The sequence below is a fragment of the Zingiber officinale genome, chromosome 3A, assembly GCF_018446385.1.
Source record: "Zingiber officinale cultivar Zhangliang chromosome 3A, Zo_v1.1, whole genome shotgun sequence".
NCBI classification, from domain to species: Eukaryota; Viridiplantae; Streptophyta; class Magnoliopsida; order Zingiberales; family Zingiberaceae; genus Zingiber; species Zingiber officinale.
Genome location: NC_055990.1, coordinates 140,562,840 through 140,579,933, shown reverse-complemented (window position 1 = coordinate 140,579,933; position 17,094 = coordinate 140,562,840). Strand labels below are relative to the sequence as shown.

General features: G+C 34.7%; 1 protein-coding gene across 3 annotated transcripts; it reads left to right on the top strand.

The window, feature by feature from the left end:
* Positions 1 to 917: 917 nt before the first annotated feature.
* Positions 918 to 16,940, top strand: LOC122052551 (LMBR1 domain-containing protein 2 homolog A-like). Of its 3 annotated transcripts, XR_006132052.1 has the most exons (15): positions 918 to 1,246; positions 2,205 to 2,281; positions 2,938 to 3,096; positions 9,476 to 9,689; positions 9,795 to 9,881; positions 9,975 to 10,114; positions 10,376 to 10,456; positions 10,731 to 10,795; positions 11,208 to 11,383; positions 12,133 to 12,263; positions 12,339 to 12,426; positions 14,599 to 14,635; positions 14,733 to 14,812; positions 15,674 to 15,780; positions 16,128 to 16,197. XR_006132052.1 is itself a non-coding variant. In XM_042614126.1 (14 exons), exons 1-14 carry the CDS (start codon positions 1,079 to 1,081, stop codon positions 16,635 to 16,637), a joined length of 2,217 nt encoding a protein of 738 aa, XP_042470060.1. In that variant the 5' UTR covers positions 918 to 1,078; the 3' UTR covers positions 16,638 to 16,940. The 3 variants fall into 3 exon arrangements, 2 of the variants coding, with proteins under 2 accessions (XP_042470060.1, XP_042470061.1); XM_042614126.1 differs by having other exon boundaries at positions 14,599 to 14,812; positions 16,128 to 16,940; XM_042614127.1 differs by having other exon boundaries at positions 1,182 to 1,246; positions 2,960 to 3,096; positions 14,599 to 14,812; positions 16,128 to 16,940.
* The last annotated feature ends 154 nt before the right edge of the window (positions 16,941 to 17,094 follow it).

Sequence of the window (17,094 nt, the reverse complement as noted above, 5' to 3'; positions counted from 1 at the left end):
AAATCTGATGACTCACCCCTGGAACTATGGTACATGTGTCAAATTGTCAGTAGTAAATACCAAATCATAATTGTGTATATTCCATTTAAGATTCTTAATAAATTTATTATTAGAATGTTCCTAATAAAAATAGTTTTTCTCACGTATCTCTATCAGTTTTTCAAATTAATCCTACGGGTATAAATAATTCAGAAGAGTATATAAGTGATTCCTATACATCTCTTTGGTTTATCAAGGTTCCATCTATTGATATCTTTCTATAAATAATTTAAATTTAATTTTTTATCAATGTCTTCAAATTTAAGAAACTTATGAAATTCTTTTGGGAAGGCCTCATTAAAAAACCTATAAAATCCCTGAGATTGGATTAGACTAAATCCATGTCCCTCATTTTTATCATTTCAGAACATCTTAATTTTTAATTTCTCAACTATGATATATTTATATAATTTTTTTTTCTAAATAGAGATGTGAAATCACGAGATACTAAACTTTTGACCCTCACGTCACAAGTGTTTCTCTATTTACTCTAGTAGCCGATATAAAATTTTTATGGGGCCAAATCGATCGCCCATATTTGATATTATCTTGTTAATCATTTTGTGAAATTCAACGATATATAAGACTGTGAACCCGTATCACAGTTGAGTCTCATTGTGTACTTTGACCTCTTGATCTAGTTGAACCTAACTCAATGCATAGTATAATGCACTGTGTTAATAAAAAAAAGATGATTAATCTTGTCAGGAACGTTAAATCTGGGATGACTGGGATGATCCCACGAAGATTTCCCACCACTATATTAACACATTTAAGCAAGCAGGGTATATGTGCAAATATGGAAAGTATTTGAAGTAAAATATAAGTAATTCTTTGTCTTCGTTCCGTGCTTTTCTTTTCTTTGCTCTTCCACCTTCACATCTGGTCCGCTCCTCTTTACCCACCCGTTCCACCTCTCGCGGAACGAGGAGAAGATCGAAGAGATCGCACATAGGAGGAGGAGGAGGAGGAGGAGGAGGGCAGGCATCGCCGACGACGGAGACGGAAGGGAGGAGGCGGTGGAGAGTTTGAGGTCGAGATGTGGGTGTTCTACCTGATCTCGCTCCCCCTTACCCTGGGGATGGTCACCGTCACGCTGCGCTACTTCGCAGGCCCGGACGTGCCCCGATACGTTGTCCTCACCGTTGGATACGCCTGGTTCTGCTCCCTCTCCATCATCATCCTCGTCCCCGCTGACATCTGGACCGTATGATTTCTCCTCTCTCATCTCCCTTCCCCTCCCCCTCCCCCTCCCCCTCCCATTTGGTTTTATTCCATTATTCGATACAATCAAAGTTCACGATCCGATTTGGTAGAGATCTGTTTTTTTGGATCATAACATGCTGAATACGGGTGATTTGAAATCCTCTGATTCTTTTTTTTTTTGTTCTCCTAATTATCTATCGTGTATTGTTATTTTATTATTGTTTTTAGATTTTCGCAATTGATTTAATCTGTAGAATCGGAAGCACCAAACTGTAGCTTGATGTTGTACCGAGGTCACTTTGTTGTATTTAATGTAATTTCTGTTGGTAAAAGAAATTGAATGACTTCGTAAAATTTGATATCACGGAAAAGCTGAACCTTATTGTTTTTCCGTCTTCGTGCATATTTGTGATACGAGCAATTTCAATTTCTGGTTATTCGGGCAACCGTACATGTAGACACCAACATTTTTTTGGCATTTGCAGATACATTTTAGGTTGAGCTAATTTTCCCAACTCAATTCTCTCTGCTGAATGTGCCTCAAGATTGAATATAGTCCATTCGTAATTTACATTATCTTTCTTTTTTGCCTGAATAATTCTTAATTTTAGATTGTTGAACTCTATTGGCGACACTAGAGTTACTTGTTGCATGAGGTTACAGTTCCTGGATTATTTCATCCTCAAACTTCTTTGATCATCTCGGAGATCATATCTAGTTATTCTAGTTTGAGGATGTCTGTGCCTATGGTATGACTGATGGTAGCTTAAGACAGTTCCATACATCTGTTTGCCTATTTATTTCCTCAATAAAGAAGTTACCACAGCCAGGCTATAGCAATAGTACAGAACTGTCTACTATATGTGTGTGTGTGTGTGTGTGTGTTTTTTGTAAAAGGTCTATCTTATTCTCTCTGTTTTTTTTTTTTAATTGAGAACTATAACCTCATTGATTTGCAGACAATTATTGGGCACTACAATGGAGGCATTGCTTTCTTTTGGAGTTGGTCATATTGGAGTACGTTTTTGCTGACATGGTAAGCTGCATTAAGTCATCTCATATTGGAGTTCCTTTTATGATTTGTGCAATTTCTTGTGTTTCTGTTCTGCAGTACAAATGCTTTGGACTGTAAGACTTGTATAGGTTAGGAATAGGAGTATCTTATTTTATGCAGGATCTTGGTGGATGTCTAATTGCTTTTATTTTGACTTACGACCTAACTTATCAGCACGGAGAATCCGTGGGCACTAATTTGGACCTAGTCGGTAGTGCTTCATTGATATTATGCAAAGTGAACAACCAATCACTTGCATTCATTAGGAGTTATAGGGGAATATTTAGCATCTAATTGGTATTGCAAAGTGACTGACCAAGTACTTTTATTTTGATGGCTTCACAGTGGTCAACGCCCTCCCCTCTCAAGGCATTTGCACATTTGTATATTGTAGACTATTCTTTTGGATTACACAATTTGCTAGGTGAAAGTCTGAGAGGGTTTTGGTAGTAGGTTGGCATTCTAGACCTTGCTGCCGCCTGGGTTCTAGAAGGCACATATATTGACAGCTAATAACTTTACCTTCAAATAATTTTAAAAATGCTTATATTTTTAATTACATTTTAAAGATATCTGTATTTTAATTACAATCATGTTTATAGTCAAGATTTTTAAGTTATGTTTATCTCTCTAAGCAGGGCTGTGGTTCCTACTATTCAGGGTTATGAGGACGCTGGTGATTTCACAGTCAAAGAAAGATTGAGGACAAGCCTGCACGTGAACTTGGTCTTTTATATAGTTGTGGGATCCATTGGCCTTATCGGGCTTATTCTACTTATCATTATGCACAGGGATTGGTTAGTACCATATAACCTATTAGATTGTTTTGCATTTCTTCTTTTAATTCTTTAGACAAATCCAACAATACCAAGTCAGTAAAAATGCATGCCATTCTATAAGTACTTAGGGATTTCCTTTTTGAGAATCATGAGGTGCTTTTCTTGCTTTGTATTTGTGTAACTTTTCAGGAATATTGGTGTCAAATGAACGTCAAGCATTTTTTTTTTCATTTTATTCTTTTATTTTATGGATCTTTGTCTTACTAAAAGTTCTATGTTTAGTAGAGATAATTATGGATGCTAAGACGGTTACATGGAGTTACTAGAAACTATTAAATGAAATATGTTAATATCTGAGAGCATTTAAGTATAACGTCCATAGATTGAGAAAATGGAAGAAAATATGTTGAGATGGTACGAACATATTCAAAGGCGAATGAAATTTCTCTAGTTAAAAACATGTGCTTACATTGATCTAAACTAGATGCATGCTAATAGATGAAAAATTTCGGGTTTAGATTGAACTAAATTGACCTAAGCACACGAGATATTAATTTTATGCATGTGAATATGTGATACATACGATCTATTCTACTTCATTGATTAAAATTCATTGTCGCATTACATGGTTGATGTATATTTTTTTCTATGCGAAATATGTATTGGGTGTATTGATTAAGCTAATTTCTTGTCTATATGTCAGATATTATAACTAGTTTTTACTAATTTTAATACTGATTCCATATGCCCTTGCATAAACCTTGCATATTATATATGCGGTATGCAGTAAGTCAATGATCTACTATCTGCATATGTTTTTTTAATTTCTAATTAAATGAGTTGTGTCAATTAGAGTAAGAGGTGTCTGCTGTAGAAGGAGATGAAAGAAAGCTTTATTTTGTCACTCATGAGATTTTTTTTTTAAAAAAAATTGTACTTTACCAGTGGTATAATATTGCATAAAGCTCAATGAAGTGATAAGATTTATGTAGCAGGTACCAATAATTAGAACAAACTTGACATAAGGTGTTCAATATATTCTAACATGAGAGAGAGATTAAAGACTTAAATGAATGTAATGAATAATGGATTTACTTTATTTGAATATTAGTGCTTAATGGAGGGATATACTCCATGTGGCCAATCCCCAATAGCTGGGATGAATATGGCTCAATGATGATGATGATAGTCCCCTGATAAGCTTTGGAGATTTTGGGGAACAGTGCACACTGTCTCTAGGAAGTTTAATTACAGGATCATTCCATTTTAGGCTAAAATGGTGGACTTCAATTATTGACCAAACTGTGCCTGTTTGTTGTTACAATAAAGAATAAAGGGAGCCCTGACTGGCCATGGAGGAGAAATAAGGAGGGTACATGATCTTGCTTTTCCCTTAATGCTGACTTCTTTCTCTCAGTTTTGTGAGGAAGACAGAGATCATTCTCCAATTGGTTGGTAGGTATATAGGATTGATCACCATTCTTTGAACTTTTTTGCTATCACTTGTGGAGGCGTTCAACTGTACTGGATGAGTCCATGTTCTCAAGCCCTTGTTTCTGTTCTAGATGAGATTTGGTGCTGCCCTAAGATGTAACCTTCTCTCTCTTGAAGTGAGAAAGATTGGAAATTATGATAGGACCAAACCGGTTGAACTTATGCAGGAGTAAAGTTCTATGGAATTTTCAAATTGTTTTATTTGTAGTATATATAACACAACATAAAATACAACAACCAAGCGTTTATCCTCATCTTTATTCAAATGAATTTTATCTTCCTCGATTAAAATGATAAAATACAAGAGAAAAACGATAAAAAAGGCAACCAGACAAAAAATGATCTAAAATAATTAAACCTATTTTCTGCATCAAAGCTATTTTTTCCCCCAAAGTCTATCTTTTCTGTGACTTTTGAATTTAATCCATTTCTTCATGTAGTTTGGTTTTGACCTTTTGCCGTGGATATGTACCACTTAGAAAATGAGGAAGAAATAATTTCTTTTATACAAAAGAATAGATACAAGGCTCTCTTGTTTATAGAGAGAATTTACAATAGAAAGGAAACTAATTAAAGCTAATATTTGACATATTATCCTTTCCTATTTTTCTTGATTTGTATATCTTTGACTTTAATGACAGAATTTCCAACACTCTCCCTCAAACTGATTTGTAGATATCTTTCATAACCAGCTTGCTAGTCAACTTATCGAATTGTTTCTTGTGTAGTCCCTTCGATAATACATCAGCTAATTGTTCATTTGTTGGAAGATATGTCATACATATTATTCCACTGTTGATTTTCTCCTTGATGAAATGTTTATCTACTTCTATATGCTTTGCGCGATCATGAAGAACAGGTATGGAAATAGTAGCTTTGTTGTCGCAATAAACCTTTATAGGAGTTGAGTAAGAAAACTTCAATTCCTCAAGAAATTTTTTGATCCACATCACCTTACAGATTCCATGGGCAACAACTCTGAATTCTGCTTTAGAATTACTTCTGACTACCACATTTTGTTTTTTACTTCGCTACATAACTATGTTCCCACCAACAAAGGAACAGTAGCTTGATGTTGATCTCCTATTCGTAACACTCCCAGCCCAGTCTGTGTAGACTTCGACTTGAAGATGTCCATGTTTCTTGAATAATAAACCTCTCCCTGGAGTCCCTTTCAAATATCTCAATATCCTATAGACGACCTTGAAATGTTCTGCTCTTGAGTGCATGAACTGACTTATCATGCTAACTGCGAAAGCGATGTCAGGCCATGTATGAGACAAGTAGATCAATTTTCCTATGAGTCTTTGATAAAGGTCCCTGTGCGTTACTTCTTCAGCCCTAGCAGCTTGTAACTTCAAGTTAGGCTCAATCGGAGTCTCATCCATTTTACACCCTAGCAAACCTGTTTCTCCAAGGAGATCGAATATATTTTCTTTGATTAACAAATATACTTTCCTTGGATCTTGCAAATTCCATTCTGAGGAAATACTTGAGGACTCCCAGATTTTTTAATTTGAAACTCTTTTGCGAGTCTCTTCTTTAGGACTGCTAATTCTGTTTCATTATTGCCGGTTAAGATAATATCATCAACGTAAACAATTAAAATAACAACTTTACCATTTTTTTAATGTTTATAAAATATTGTGTGATCTGCTTGATTCTGCAAGAAGCCATAACTGACAATAGCCTTTCCTAAGCATTTAAACCATGCTCTTGGTGACTGTTTGAGTCCATATAATGCCTTGTTTAATTTGCACACATTTTCACTGCCAAGCCTCCTTCTCAAATCCTGGCAGTAGATTCATTAACACCACCTCTTCTAGATCACCATTGAGAAATGTATTTTTAATGTCAAGTTGATGTAGAGGCTAATATGAATTTAGTGCAAGAGATGACATAATTCTGATAGAGTTTATCTTAGCACAAAAATCTCTTGATAGTCAATCCCATAAGTCTAAGTGAAGCCTTTAGCCACTAGCCTAACTTTATACCTTTCAATGCTTCAATCAGCCCTACATTTTATTGTAAACACCCATTTACACCAACTTGTTTCTTGCCTTTGGGTAGATCAACTATCTCCCAAGTGCCACTTCTCTTTAAAGCATTCATCTCTTCCATGACTGCTAAATTCCAACTCGGATCATCCAACGCTTCCTGTATATTCCTTGAAACAAACAAGTGTGAAATCCTAGATGGGAAAGCTTTATGGTTTTTTTGACAGTCTTTGATAGGAAAGATAATTTGCAATAGGATGATTAGTGCAATTTCGGATACCTTTTCTAATTGCTATAGGAACATCAAGATCAGGAATAGTAGGTGAAGAATTAGACACAATAGGAGGAATCAAAGCTGGACTTGTGATAGGGTTACCTGAAATTTTGGTGTCATAGCTTAGATTTTCAGACTGGTGTTATGCAGGCTTGACATTTGAGTCCTTATTCCTCAAATGAAATCTCTTCCTAGTATAAACCTGAAGCTCAAAATTCAGATCACAGAGACTAGTTTGTAGTATTTCTCCCCCTATCGAGAGTTTTCAACACTAGGCACTAGAGGTAGGTGATTGTTTTCAAGATTGTAAGCAAAAAATGAAATTGGGAAGTGGGATAGAAATATCCAAAAAAAATTGTCTTTTTCTTCACTTGTCGCCCCTTGAAGAGAATTTTTGGTAAAATAGGGGTTTGTTTCTAAAAAAGACACATCCATGCTCACAACAAAATTTTTTGTTTGAGGATTGAAACACTTATACCCCTTTTTGTTTGACGAATAACCCAAGAATATGCATTTTATAGCACACGGTTCAAGTTTTGTGAATGAAATTGACATGGAACATGAATATAGATAGTACATCCAAAAATTTTGACTGATAAATCATAAAACAATCTAATTTCGAAAAAAAAAAATTTAAGACAATCAAGAGGTGTTTTGTATTCTAACACCTTAGTAGGCATCCTATTTATCAAATAAGAGTCTGTTAAAATTACTTCACCCCATAAATACTTAGGAACATTCATATAAAACATTATGGCACATGCTACATTAAGTAAATGTTTATTTTTTTGTTCTACAATGTCATTTTGTTGAGGGGTGACCCGACAAGTAGATTGATGAAAAATGTCTTTTTCGTTTAAAAGATCACCAAGTGCTCGTTAAAATATTCTTTTCCATTGTCAGAATATAAAATACAAATTTTGGTTTGAAATTGGTTTTCAATCAAAGTGTAAATTTTTGAACAAATTTCTCACTTCAGATTTTTTTTATTCATCCGATAAATCCAACATAAACGTGTATGGTCATCAATAAATGTTACAAATCATTTTTTTTGCAGAAAGAATAGTAATTTTAGATGCGCCCCAAACATCACTATGAATCAAATAAAAAAGTTTGGAGACCAGTAATTTTTTGGCAAATAAGTTGAACGATGAAATTTTAAAAAAAACAAGTTTCACAATGTAAATAAAAACAATCAATGCCTTTAAATAATTCTGGAAATAAGGTTTTTAGATAAGGAAAACTAGGATGCCCTAGTTTATAGTGTCATAGCATTATTTTTTCTCGAGCTGAGCTTAAACTAATACTGTTAAAGCTCTGAGCTTTTTTTTAATATTAACAGGTATTTCATCCAAGTAGTAGAGACCTTCAATCATCCTAGCACGCCCAATCATCATCCCTAAGTTCTAGTAATGAAATTCACAATGTGATTCAAGAAATCTAATACGACAATTAGAATTTTTAGATAGTTTACTAACCGACAAAAGGTTACAGGCTAATTTAGGAACATGAAGAACATAATTGAGATTAATTTGTTCGATCAGTTTGATAGGTGAAAAACTACCATCAGCAATTCTAATTTTCTCATTTCCAGAACAAGGGGAATAAGTATCAAATAAGTGAGAGCAACTAGACATGTGACCTGTGGCTCTAGAATCTATGATCTACTGAGAGGAGTTTAAACATGAGAGAGCTTTAGAATTGTTACTTGTTTGTGCCAAGGAAACACTAGGAATACTAGATGAGCAGTTGGATTTATCAGCTTCAAGAGTTGATCCATTTGCTCTTTGTTGAAGGGACCTGAGTCGGCTTCATTAGCATAGGAATTCCACGATTCTTCTCTCCTTGATTGACTTTTGACATGACTACTACAATTTTATCGCTACTCTGATACCAACTTAGAAAATGAGGAAGAAATCTTTTCTTTAACACAAAAGAGTAGGTACAAGACTTTTTTGTTTATAGAAAGAATTTACAATAGAAAGGAAACTAATAAAAAGGAAATTAAATAATAGGGAAATTAATTAAAGCTAATATTTGACATATTATCCTTTCCTATTTTTCCTGATTTGCATATCTTTGACTTTAATGACAGAATTTCCAACAGTACCTAAAGTATGCAGCCTTTTATCCTTAAATAAATAAATATATGAAACACTAGCATCCATGTCATACATCATATTTGATACTTATGCTTTTGAATTTTTTACTAAGATAAACTTTGTTTTTTGAATAAATAATCTACCATGTATTTTCTTATATAGTTGTAAGATATATCTGATGTTTTTCAGCATCTCATGTTTAGTTTTTGTTTGCTGCATCGGATTTGTCTATGTTCTGTGTGGTTCTAACATTTTCCTCTGATGTTATTAATATCTATGCATACATAATAGAAACAGTCTCTTCTCAGTCTTGGTTAAAGCAAAAGTAATTTGTATCCTTTTGATATTCATCATAGTGTATTACTAGAAAAATTGTTAACAATCTTCTTCATAGAAACGGAATGCCAATAATATACCAACCTATGATTTTATTTAAAATGCTCTGGTGTGAATTAACTTTTATTTTCATCATGGTTTGTTTCTAATACCGATAAATTTTATTTTAAAAAAGTTAATTACTCCTGTGACAGGGGTGTTGGTATTTTGGGCTTAGCCATGGCTTGTTCAAATACATTTGGGCTTGTGACCGGTGCATTTCTACTTGGTTTTGGTCTTAGTGAAATCCCAAAAAGCATCTGGAGGAATGCAGATTGGAATTATCGTCAGAAGGTCCTTTCACACAAGGTTGCAAAAATGGCTATAAAGCTTGACAATGCTCACCAAGAATTCTCGAATGCAATTGTGGTTAGTGATTTTATTTGTTCTTGGAGGTTCATGCTGTGCGGATATTTCTAACGATCTTTTGCTATCTTGCCTTCTTATATTCTATGCTCCCTATTTCCTCTATAGGTTGCACAAGCCACATCTAATCAGATGTCCAAACGTGATCCACTACGGCCTTATATGGATATTATTGACAAAATGTTGCTTCAAACAGTAAGTTTTCTAGAATTACTAATAAAATCCATTGACTGAATGCTAATATGGAAAATTTGTTTGCCTATAATTTTGATATGACTTATTTTTTAGCTCAAGGAAGATCCTTCTTTCAAGCCCTCTGGTGGTAGGCTGGGAGAGAATGATATGGATTATGATACCGATGACAAGACAATGGCCGCACTTAGATGCCAACTCAGGAGAGCTCGAGAAGAATACTATAGATACAAAAGGTATGCTTGTTTAAGTTTAGCTTCATAACTTTTTAATAGGCTGGTAAAATTCATGAAGCATTATGCTCTTGCAATATTGTAACAGAGCATTATGTTCCTTAGATTTTTCACTCTTTACTAATTAGCTGCTGATTTGGGTCAGAGGCCAGGCCCAAAAACCCTAATCTAAATGGTTTGCTGTTAAATGGACTTGTGAAACTCAAGATGGAAGTACATGTATTTCCAGTTTAATTCCTAACTATTGTTTATAACCTTTTGCAGTGAATATATGACCTATGTGATGAAAGCCCTTGAGCTTGAAGACACCATAAAAAATTATGAACGTCGTGATTCAAATGGATGGTTTGTCTTCAATTCTCTGATATCATTTATATTATATTTCATTTATGCATAATTTGTTGGCTATGGAACCATTTTGCTCATGGATTCCCATCTTGGTTGCATTTACCTTGAAGTAGACTGGTGTAGGCTTAATAATGGAACCTATGCTATCATTGACTGGAATTGGCCCCAACTAATTGATCTATTTTTTGCTTCATTAGAGGAAATAGACCAGTGTATGATAATATTGTTTTAACTTGCAAAATAGTGATGTTTTCCTCATAATGTGTTGTAGGAAATTCACCTCAAGCTTTAGAGAAGACCGAAGGGGAAACCTAGGATCTTTTCTTGATATTGTTGGTAAGTTCCTTTTTCCAAGGATTAGCTTTTCCTGTTATTCTTTCCTTACTTGGAAGATTCGAAGCTTAAACTTAGAAGTATGATTGTGTCAGCTTTCAGATTCATTTTTAACTGTTGAGAATGTAAATTCTAAGATTGATCTTTTTCCTGATAGCTTAAGCTACTGGGATAAATGATCAACCACTTATGTTATTAGACTATGTATGGTGTTTTTGGTATAAAAAAATATGTAAATTTGTTGCCTAGTTAGTCAACATCTTGGTCTACCCACCTACATGTGTGGAGAATGGAGATTATTAAGAGTGAACAATTTTTTTTCTGTGAATCAAACATAACATGATAATTTTTATATAAGAATATGATTATATAATGCTGCTATTTGAATTCTGTATTGATACTTATTATATTTCAGAATTATTGTGGCGTTGCATACTTAAGAAGCAACTACAGAAAGTGTTGGCCATCACACTCGGGTGCATGTCAGCTGCTATCCTTTTAGCTGAGGCCACCTTATTACCGAGTGGAGTTGACTTGTCCCTCTTCTCTATTCTTATAAATGCTGTGGGAAAACAAGAAGTCCTGGTCCAGGTAAAGACTGATTAGATGCAGAAAAACCTCAATGACTTTGCATCCATTTTTATCATGAATATAGAAAGTGATTACAAACGAAGTATGCATGACATAAGATGACGAACAACTAAATTCATCGCGCCTCTATGTTATTAGTGGCAATATATAATCAGTGAAGTTACCTTTTTGAGAAATTACCATTATTGCATATATAGTTTTGGAGGTCAGTTATGTATAAATAAAAGGTTAAGAACAATATATTTAAATGTTTCAGAATTGAAAATGAAAATGAGAAAAATTATATTTAAATTTATGATGGTTTGCAGTTGGGTATTGGAGCAGTATATAAATAAATGAAATCCATAAGGAAACTTGTATCACAAACCCAAGTGCAAGATCTAATTTAGAGGCATTCCCAATGAAGCTCATTCAAACATGCCTTTGATACATATGACATAGTTTTCTATCCATGGAGCCTTAAGTACCTCTAAAATCTATTTTGTGATGGTTTGTGGTTGGGAATTGGAGCAGTATATAAATAAAACAAATCTATAAAGAAACTTGTGTCACAAACCCGAGTACAAGATCTAACTATGAGGCATTCCCGTTGAAGCTCATTCAAACATGCCTTTGATACATATGACATAGTTTTCTATCCATGGAGCCTTAAGTACCTCTAAAATCTATTTCGTTATTGACTCATGGAGTCTGTCACTTTGCTTGTGTTATGTTTAGGGCTGTTCAGTAATTGTCAATGTGCTTTGCAGATAGCTGCATTAATTCCTCTCATGTATATGTGCATTTGCACGTATTATTCACTATTCAAGATTGGAATGCTTATGTTCTACTCCTTCACTCCAAAGCAAACTAGCTCAGTGAGTTTGCTTGCGATATGCTCGTAAGTATTTTCTGCTTTAATTTTTTATGAGACCATCTTATCACATTCGTTGAGTATTTCTTATTGTTTTTCCAGAATGGTCGCTCGTTATGCAGCTCCAATTTCCTACAATTTTCTTAATCTTATCCGTCTTGACGATAATGCAAAAACTATTTTTGAAAAGGTAACTTCTCCTGTAAATCATCTCTTATCTGCATCTTTTGCATGAAACATTGTGCCTGATCATCATGCTACTATTATCCTCATAGTTGCAAATAAGGGGCAAATTCAAATGAATGCTTGTAGGGAGTAAGTGAAGTCAATCAGGTTTTAATTGCTGTCCTACACTATGAATTATTAAAATCATCAGGGCTAATTGAAGTATATCATTTTAGAATCGTTAGTTGCTTTAATGCATCACTTGTACAAACGCACATAGTATGTCTAGAAGGCAAGAAAATTTTGGTAGTTGAATAGATCATTATATTAAGATGTTTCCAGTCATGAGACTTCCTTTGCAACCAAAGGCAGCTACAAAGTAGGCAAAAAGGATTTGAAAATGAATTGATTTTTTCTAGAAAGCCATGCAACGCAGTTTGTAGCTCAAAATTATAATCCATCTTTACTAGTTATTGTCTTTTTTCTTTAACCAAGAAACTTGGTAGCCATTCTGATGTTATGGGGAAAAATAAAGTTTCATGAAACTATACTGGTATGCATTTTACGTCAGATGTATTCCAGCATTTCATGTAAAAATCCTTAGACCTTATTTGGAAAGAAATGAGAGGAAATAAGGTGAATAGGATACTACAGTTAGATATCATCTGAAAAAAGAGAGATCTAGCTCCTGTCAAAGTACAATAAGCTAAACTTTTCTGTCCTTCCAAGTTCCACATCTCTTTCCTCTATTCTTTCCAGATAAACAGACCAGTAGAGTACATAGAGGACAAATAAGGTATTATATCTCACATAATCATCGCTGTCTTTCCCCAGGAAAGCTGACAGCAACTAGAAACCCTTGAGAGAGTAAAAAAGAACTAAAATCAAGATAAAAACTACAGGAAAGAATGATGGTGAACTCGTTCACCACAAGAATCATGTCATATATCAAAAATAAAACATTAAAAAATATAAGACACTGGGTGATGATAGTGCTGAAGTGCTGTGAAGGAATCCACATAGGTCAGTAAATTAGATTGAGTTGTCAATTGTTATGTAACATGTGAAACAATGCACTGGCCATCCAACAATATCACCAGAAGTGGAAGACAAGTATGAAAGGCAAACAAACTGATTTTAATGCAGCCAAGCAGCCCAAGCCTGTTCTGACCGTCACACAAACAACATGGTTTGCTTATCAAATTTGTGAGGGAAGTCTAAGGTTACCCAATGTGATGAATATGAAGGCAACTCCAAAGATATTTTGGTCAAGAAGTGAAGAAACTACTAGTTTATAAAATTTGAAATCCTTGAGAGAAAGGCTAAGCTTTAATAGGGACCCTTTGCTTTCCAACTACCCATCATAATATGGATATTGTTAGATGAATTTTTTGCATTTGCCGATAATTTCTGCAGTTCTGCCTACAGAATTCGAACTACTTGCTAGGAAAGAGGTGAATAGAAGGACGTAAATGGGAAGATACCTGAAATCTCACACTACCAGTAGGCACTATGATCGCGGTCCAAAAATAATGGTTGATCAAAGTCTGGAACAGTCCAAAATTAATGGTTGATCAAAGACTAGAAGTCCACGAGTGGTCCTCTGGAGTGAGGCAAGAGTTCCAAGATGGAGTACAAGGATCATCAGATCAGAAATTTATGAAAGAGCCCAGGAAAAGAACAGGTAACAAAGATGACAATAGTGTGGAGCAGCATCACAGTAACTCCCAGACCTTTACATTCGTCCATCACCAATAGGTAGCTAACACTGATGTTGAAAGCAATGGTTTAAAAAGCAGCCACATGAACCTTTGCAGCAGGGGATGATATCACATATACCATATGCAGCATGTATCGCATGGGTCGCTTAAAAACATTCACCATTCATTATTTCATTCACAAGCAATTAGGTCTAGTGCTGATAGTAGACATGACGGTTGCTTATCCTTTTTCTACATGCTTCTATGTCATTATCTCAACATTGTGGTTAATTTCTCAAAGTGAGATTATGTTCTTTACCTGGAAATTGAAAGGGCTCTGCTTTTTATCTTTCTGCTTTTATTTAGTAAATTATACTTTGTCATCCTCATTCTAATATCAGTTAGTTATTTACTTACCTATTGTTGTTTTGCTAGATTGTGTATCATATTATGTAATATTTAATCCATGATTTTTTCTCCTAATTATGCAAAAACAGAGGATGGGCAACATTGATGATGCAGTTCCTTTCTTTGGTAAAGGGTTTAACAAAATCTATCCACTTATTATGGTCATATATACCCTATTGGTGGCTAGTAATTTCTTTGACCGAGTAGCTGACTTTTTTGGAAGCTGGAAATGGCTTAAGCTTCAAACTGAGGATGCAGATACAGATGGTTTCAACCCTTCTGGAATCATAATCCTGCAGAAAGGTAGGACTGCCCCTTGTTAGCATGATTTGGATTCTTGGAACCATATGTTCTTATCTGTTCTGTTTGTGTCTTCTCATTAATTCTTGCTAAAATGTCAGCATGAATTTGAACAAATTTATAAGCCTTTTCACTTCTAAAATTGATACTTGGATAACTTTCAGTTTGGTTGTGACCACATTCTTTCTTCTCGAATCTAGTAACAAGTTTTCTTTTTTAGTCTTTTGTAACATGAACTAGTTAGCATTCATTGTTCTTTTGTTTGTTAAGATCAGAGCAGGGAACATACATATGAAAGGTGGATGAAATTGAAATTCCTCCTAGCAAATGTTTTAAATATTGTTTATCTATCATTCAATAAGAAATAGATATTGATGAAAATATTATTAATAGTTAGGGCTAGAATGACGAGAATGATTGCGATCATAGTCAAACCCATCTCTTTGTCCATCTTTGCTTGGTTTTCACTTCTAGGTCAATGTGTATGCTTAGACTCTTTTCATATGGTCGGAGAATGCTTTTTTTTTAAAAAAATAATATTAATGGAAATATTATTGATCTTTAGGACTACAGTGACAACAATGATTAAAATCTTAGTTGAATCCATCTCGTATCCCATCTTAGCTTGTTTTTCACTTGTAGACTAATGTCTATTCTTAAATTAATTCTTTCTGTATGGTTGGCTAATGTTTTTATTTCTCCTTTCCTAGTTAGATGGTGTGCTATTGGCAATCTTTAACCCTATATATTTTACATAGTATGTGATAAATCTAGCAAACAAATCTCACTAATTACCTTCTTGAGAAAAGTGTTCAATAGATGCGTCTGTGGAAGCTAGTATCTGACTTCTTTAAATTTCCCCAGAGAGATCTTGGCTTGAACAAGGGCGCAAAGTTGGTGAGCAGGTTGTGCCTTTAGCAAGAAACTTTAATGGTGCAAATGTGGATATCGAGTCCAGCATTTCACCTCCTGTAAGTAATCTCCTTAGTTAATTTTGGTTATAGAAGCATGTCTTAGTATCTATCTTAAGGAAAAACATGAAACTGCTTTTCCATTGTGTTTGTTATCTGCTGCCTTCATCAGTCTTTCAATTGGGCATCCAGTTTGTCGCTTCGGTCAAAATATCATATTCTACTTGGATTAAATGTTAGAATTCTTAGAATAGTAGATGAGTTGATCTATCAGAATTGTCTTTTAGGTCCGAAAAGGATGATATCATTATTGTGCCCCAACAAAGAGTTTCCTTTTTAGATACAAGTCCATTATAACTTATTCCCTGTAGTTTTTATTCTACTAATTGGACAGAAATCATATACAGTTCAGAGAGGTTATGGAGATGAAAGCAACAGCAACTCCACTGGAAGATGCAGGAACTCCTTCAAAACCTCTAAAAGACGATTCTCGCAAAAGCACCGCAAACCGTGGATCCATTGTGAATAAGTATGCCACAATAAGGGAACAGCAGGGACGGCAATCACTGAGCCTTCCAGTGGAAAAGGCTACACCACCAGCTTCCGTATCATTGCTTGAGGCGAATGACTCTGATACACACTCAGACAACCTGGCCGCCAGTAGCACCTCCCGTTTAACTTCGACATGGGCATCCATGAAAAGCAGTTTTCAGAACATGAAGACCAATTTAGGTGCTAAGAAATTTCTCCCATTGCGCCAAGTTCAGGAGAGTGCCCCCCACAGCCGAGCCGCTTCCTCCGACTCTCTGGACGAAATTTTTCAGAGGCTGAAGCAACGCCCTAGGAAAGACGACAACATGGAGTTTGATTTCGATGAGGACGGTATGGACATCACACCTTCTGGATCAAGCAGATAACAAGATGAATATTTCATTAATGAAGCAATCAATCCAAACAAATCTTGAGATAACGATGTTCTTGTAGAAGTGTATAGAGTCGAGTAAAGTCAATTTTTTTTGGTTGGAGTCAAAACCCTTAGTTCATGGGAAGACTCCAATGATATAGGACAAAGTCTATACGAACTCGCATGAACTATTGGATAATTAAAAAAAAAGAACAAACTAAACTGTTTGGAGTTCTTAGCATGTACAAAAATCCACATTTGTACGAATTGAATCTTTTTTTATAGTCGGAAGGAACTCTTATCAATTAGGACGATATTTTCATTCATTCAATTCTTAAATTGCTTTGATGATGATGCTAGGCTGGAGAATCCTTTTCATGCTAATAATTAGTTTTCTTAATGATACATTCGTTAATAGACATTGAGAAGTTAATATTCTAATTATTACTTTCGATATTCGAATAGTATTA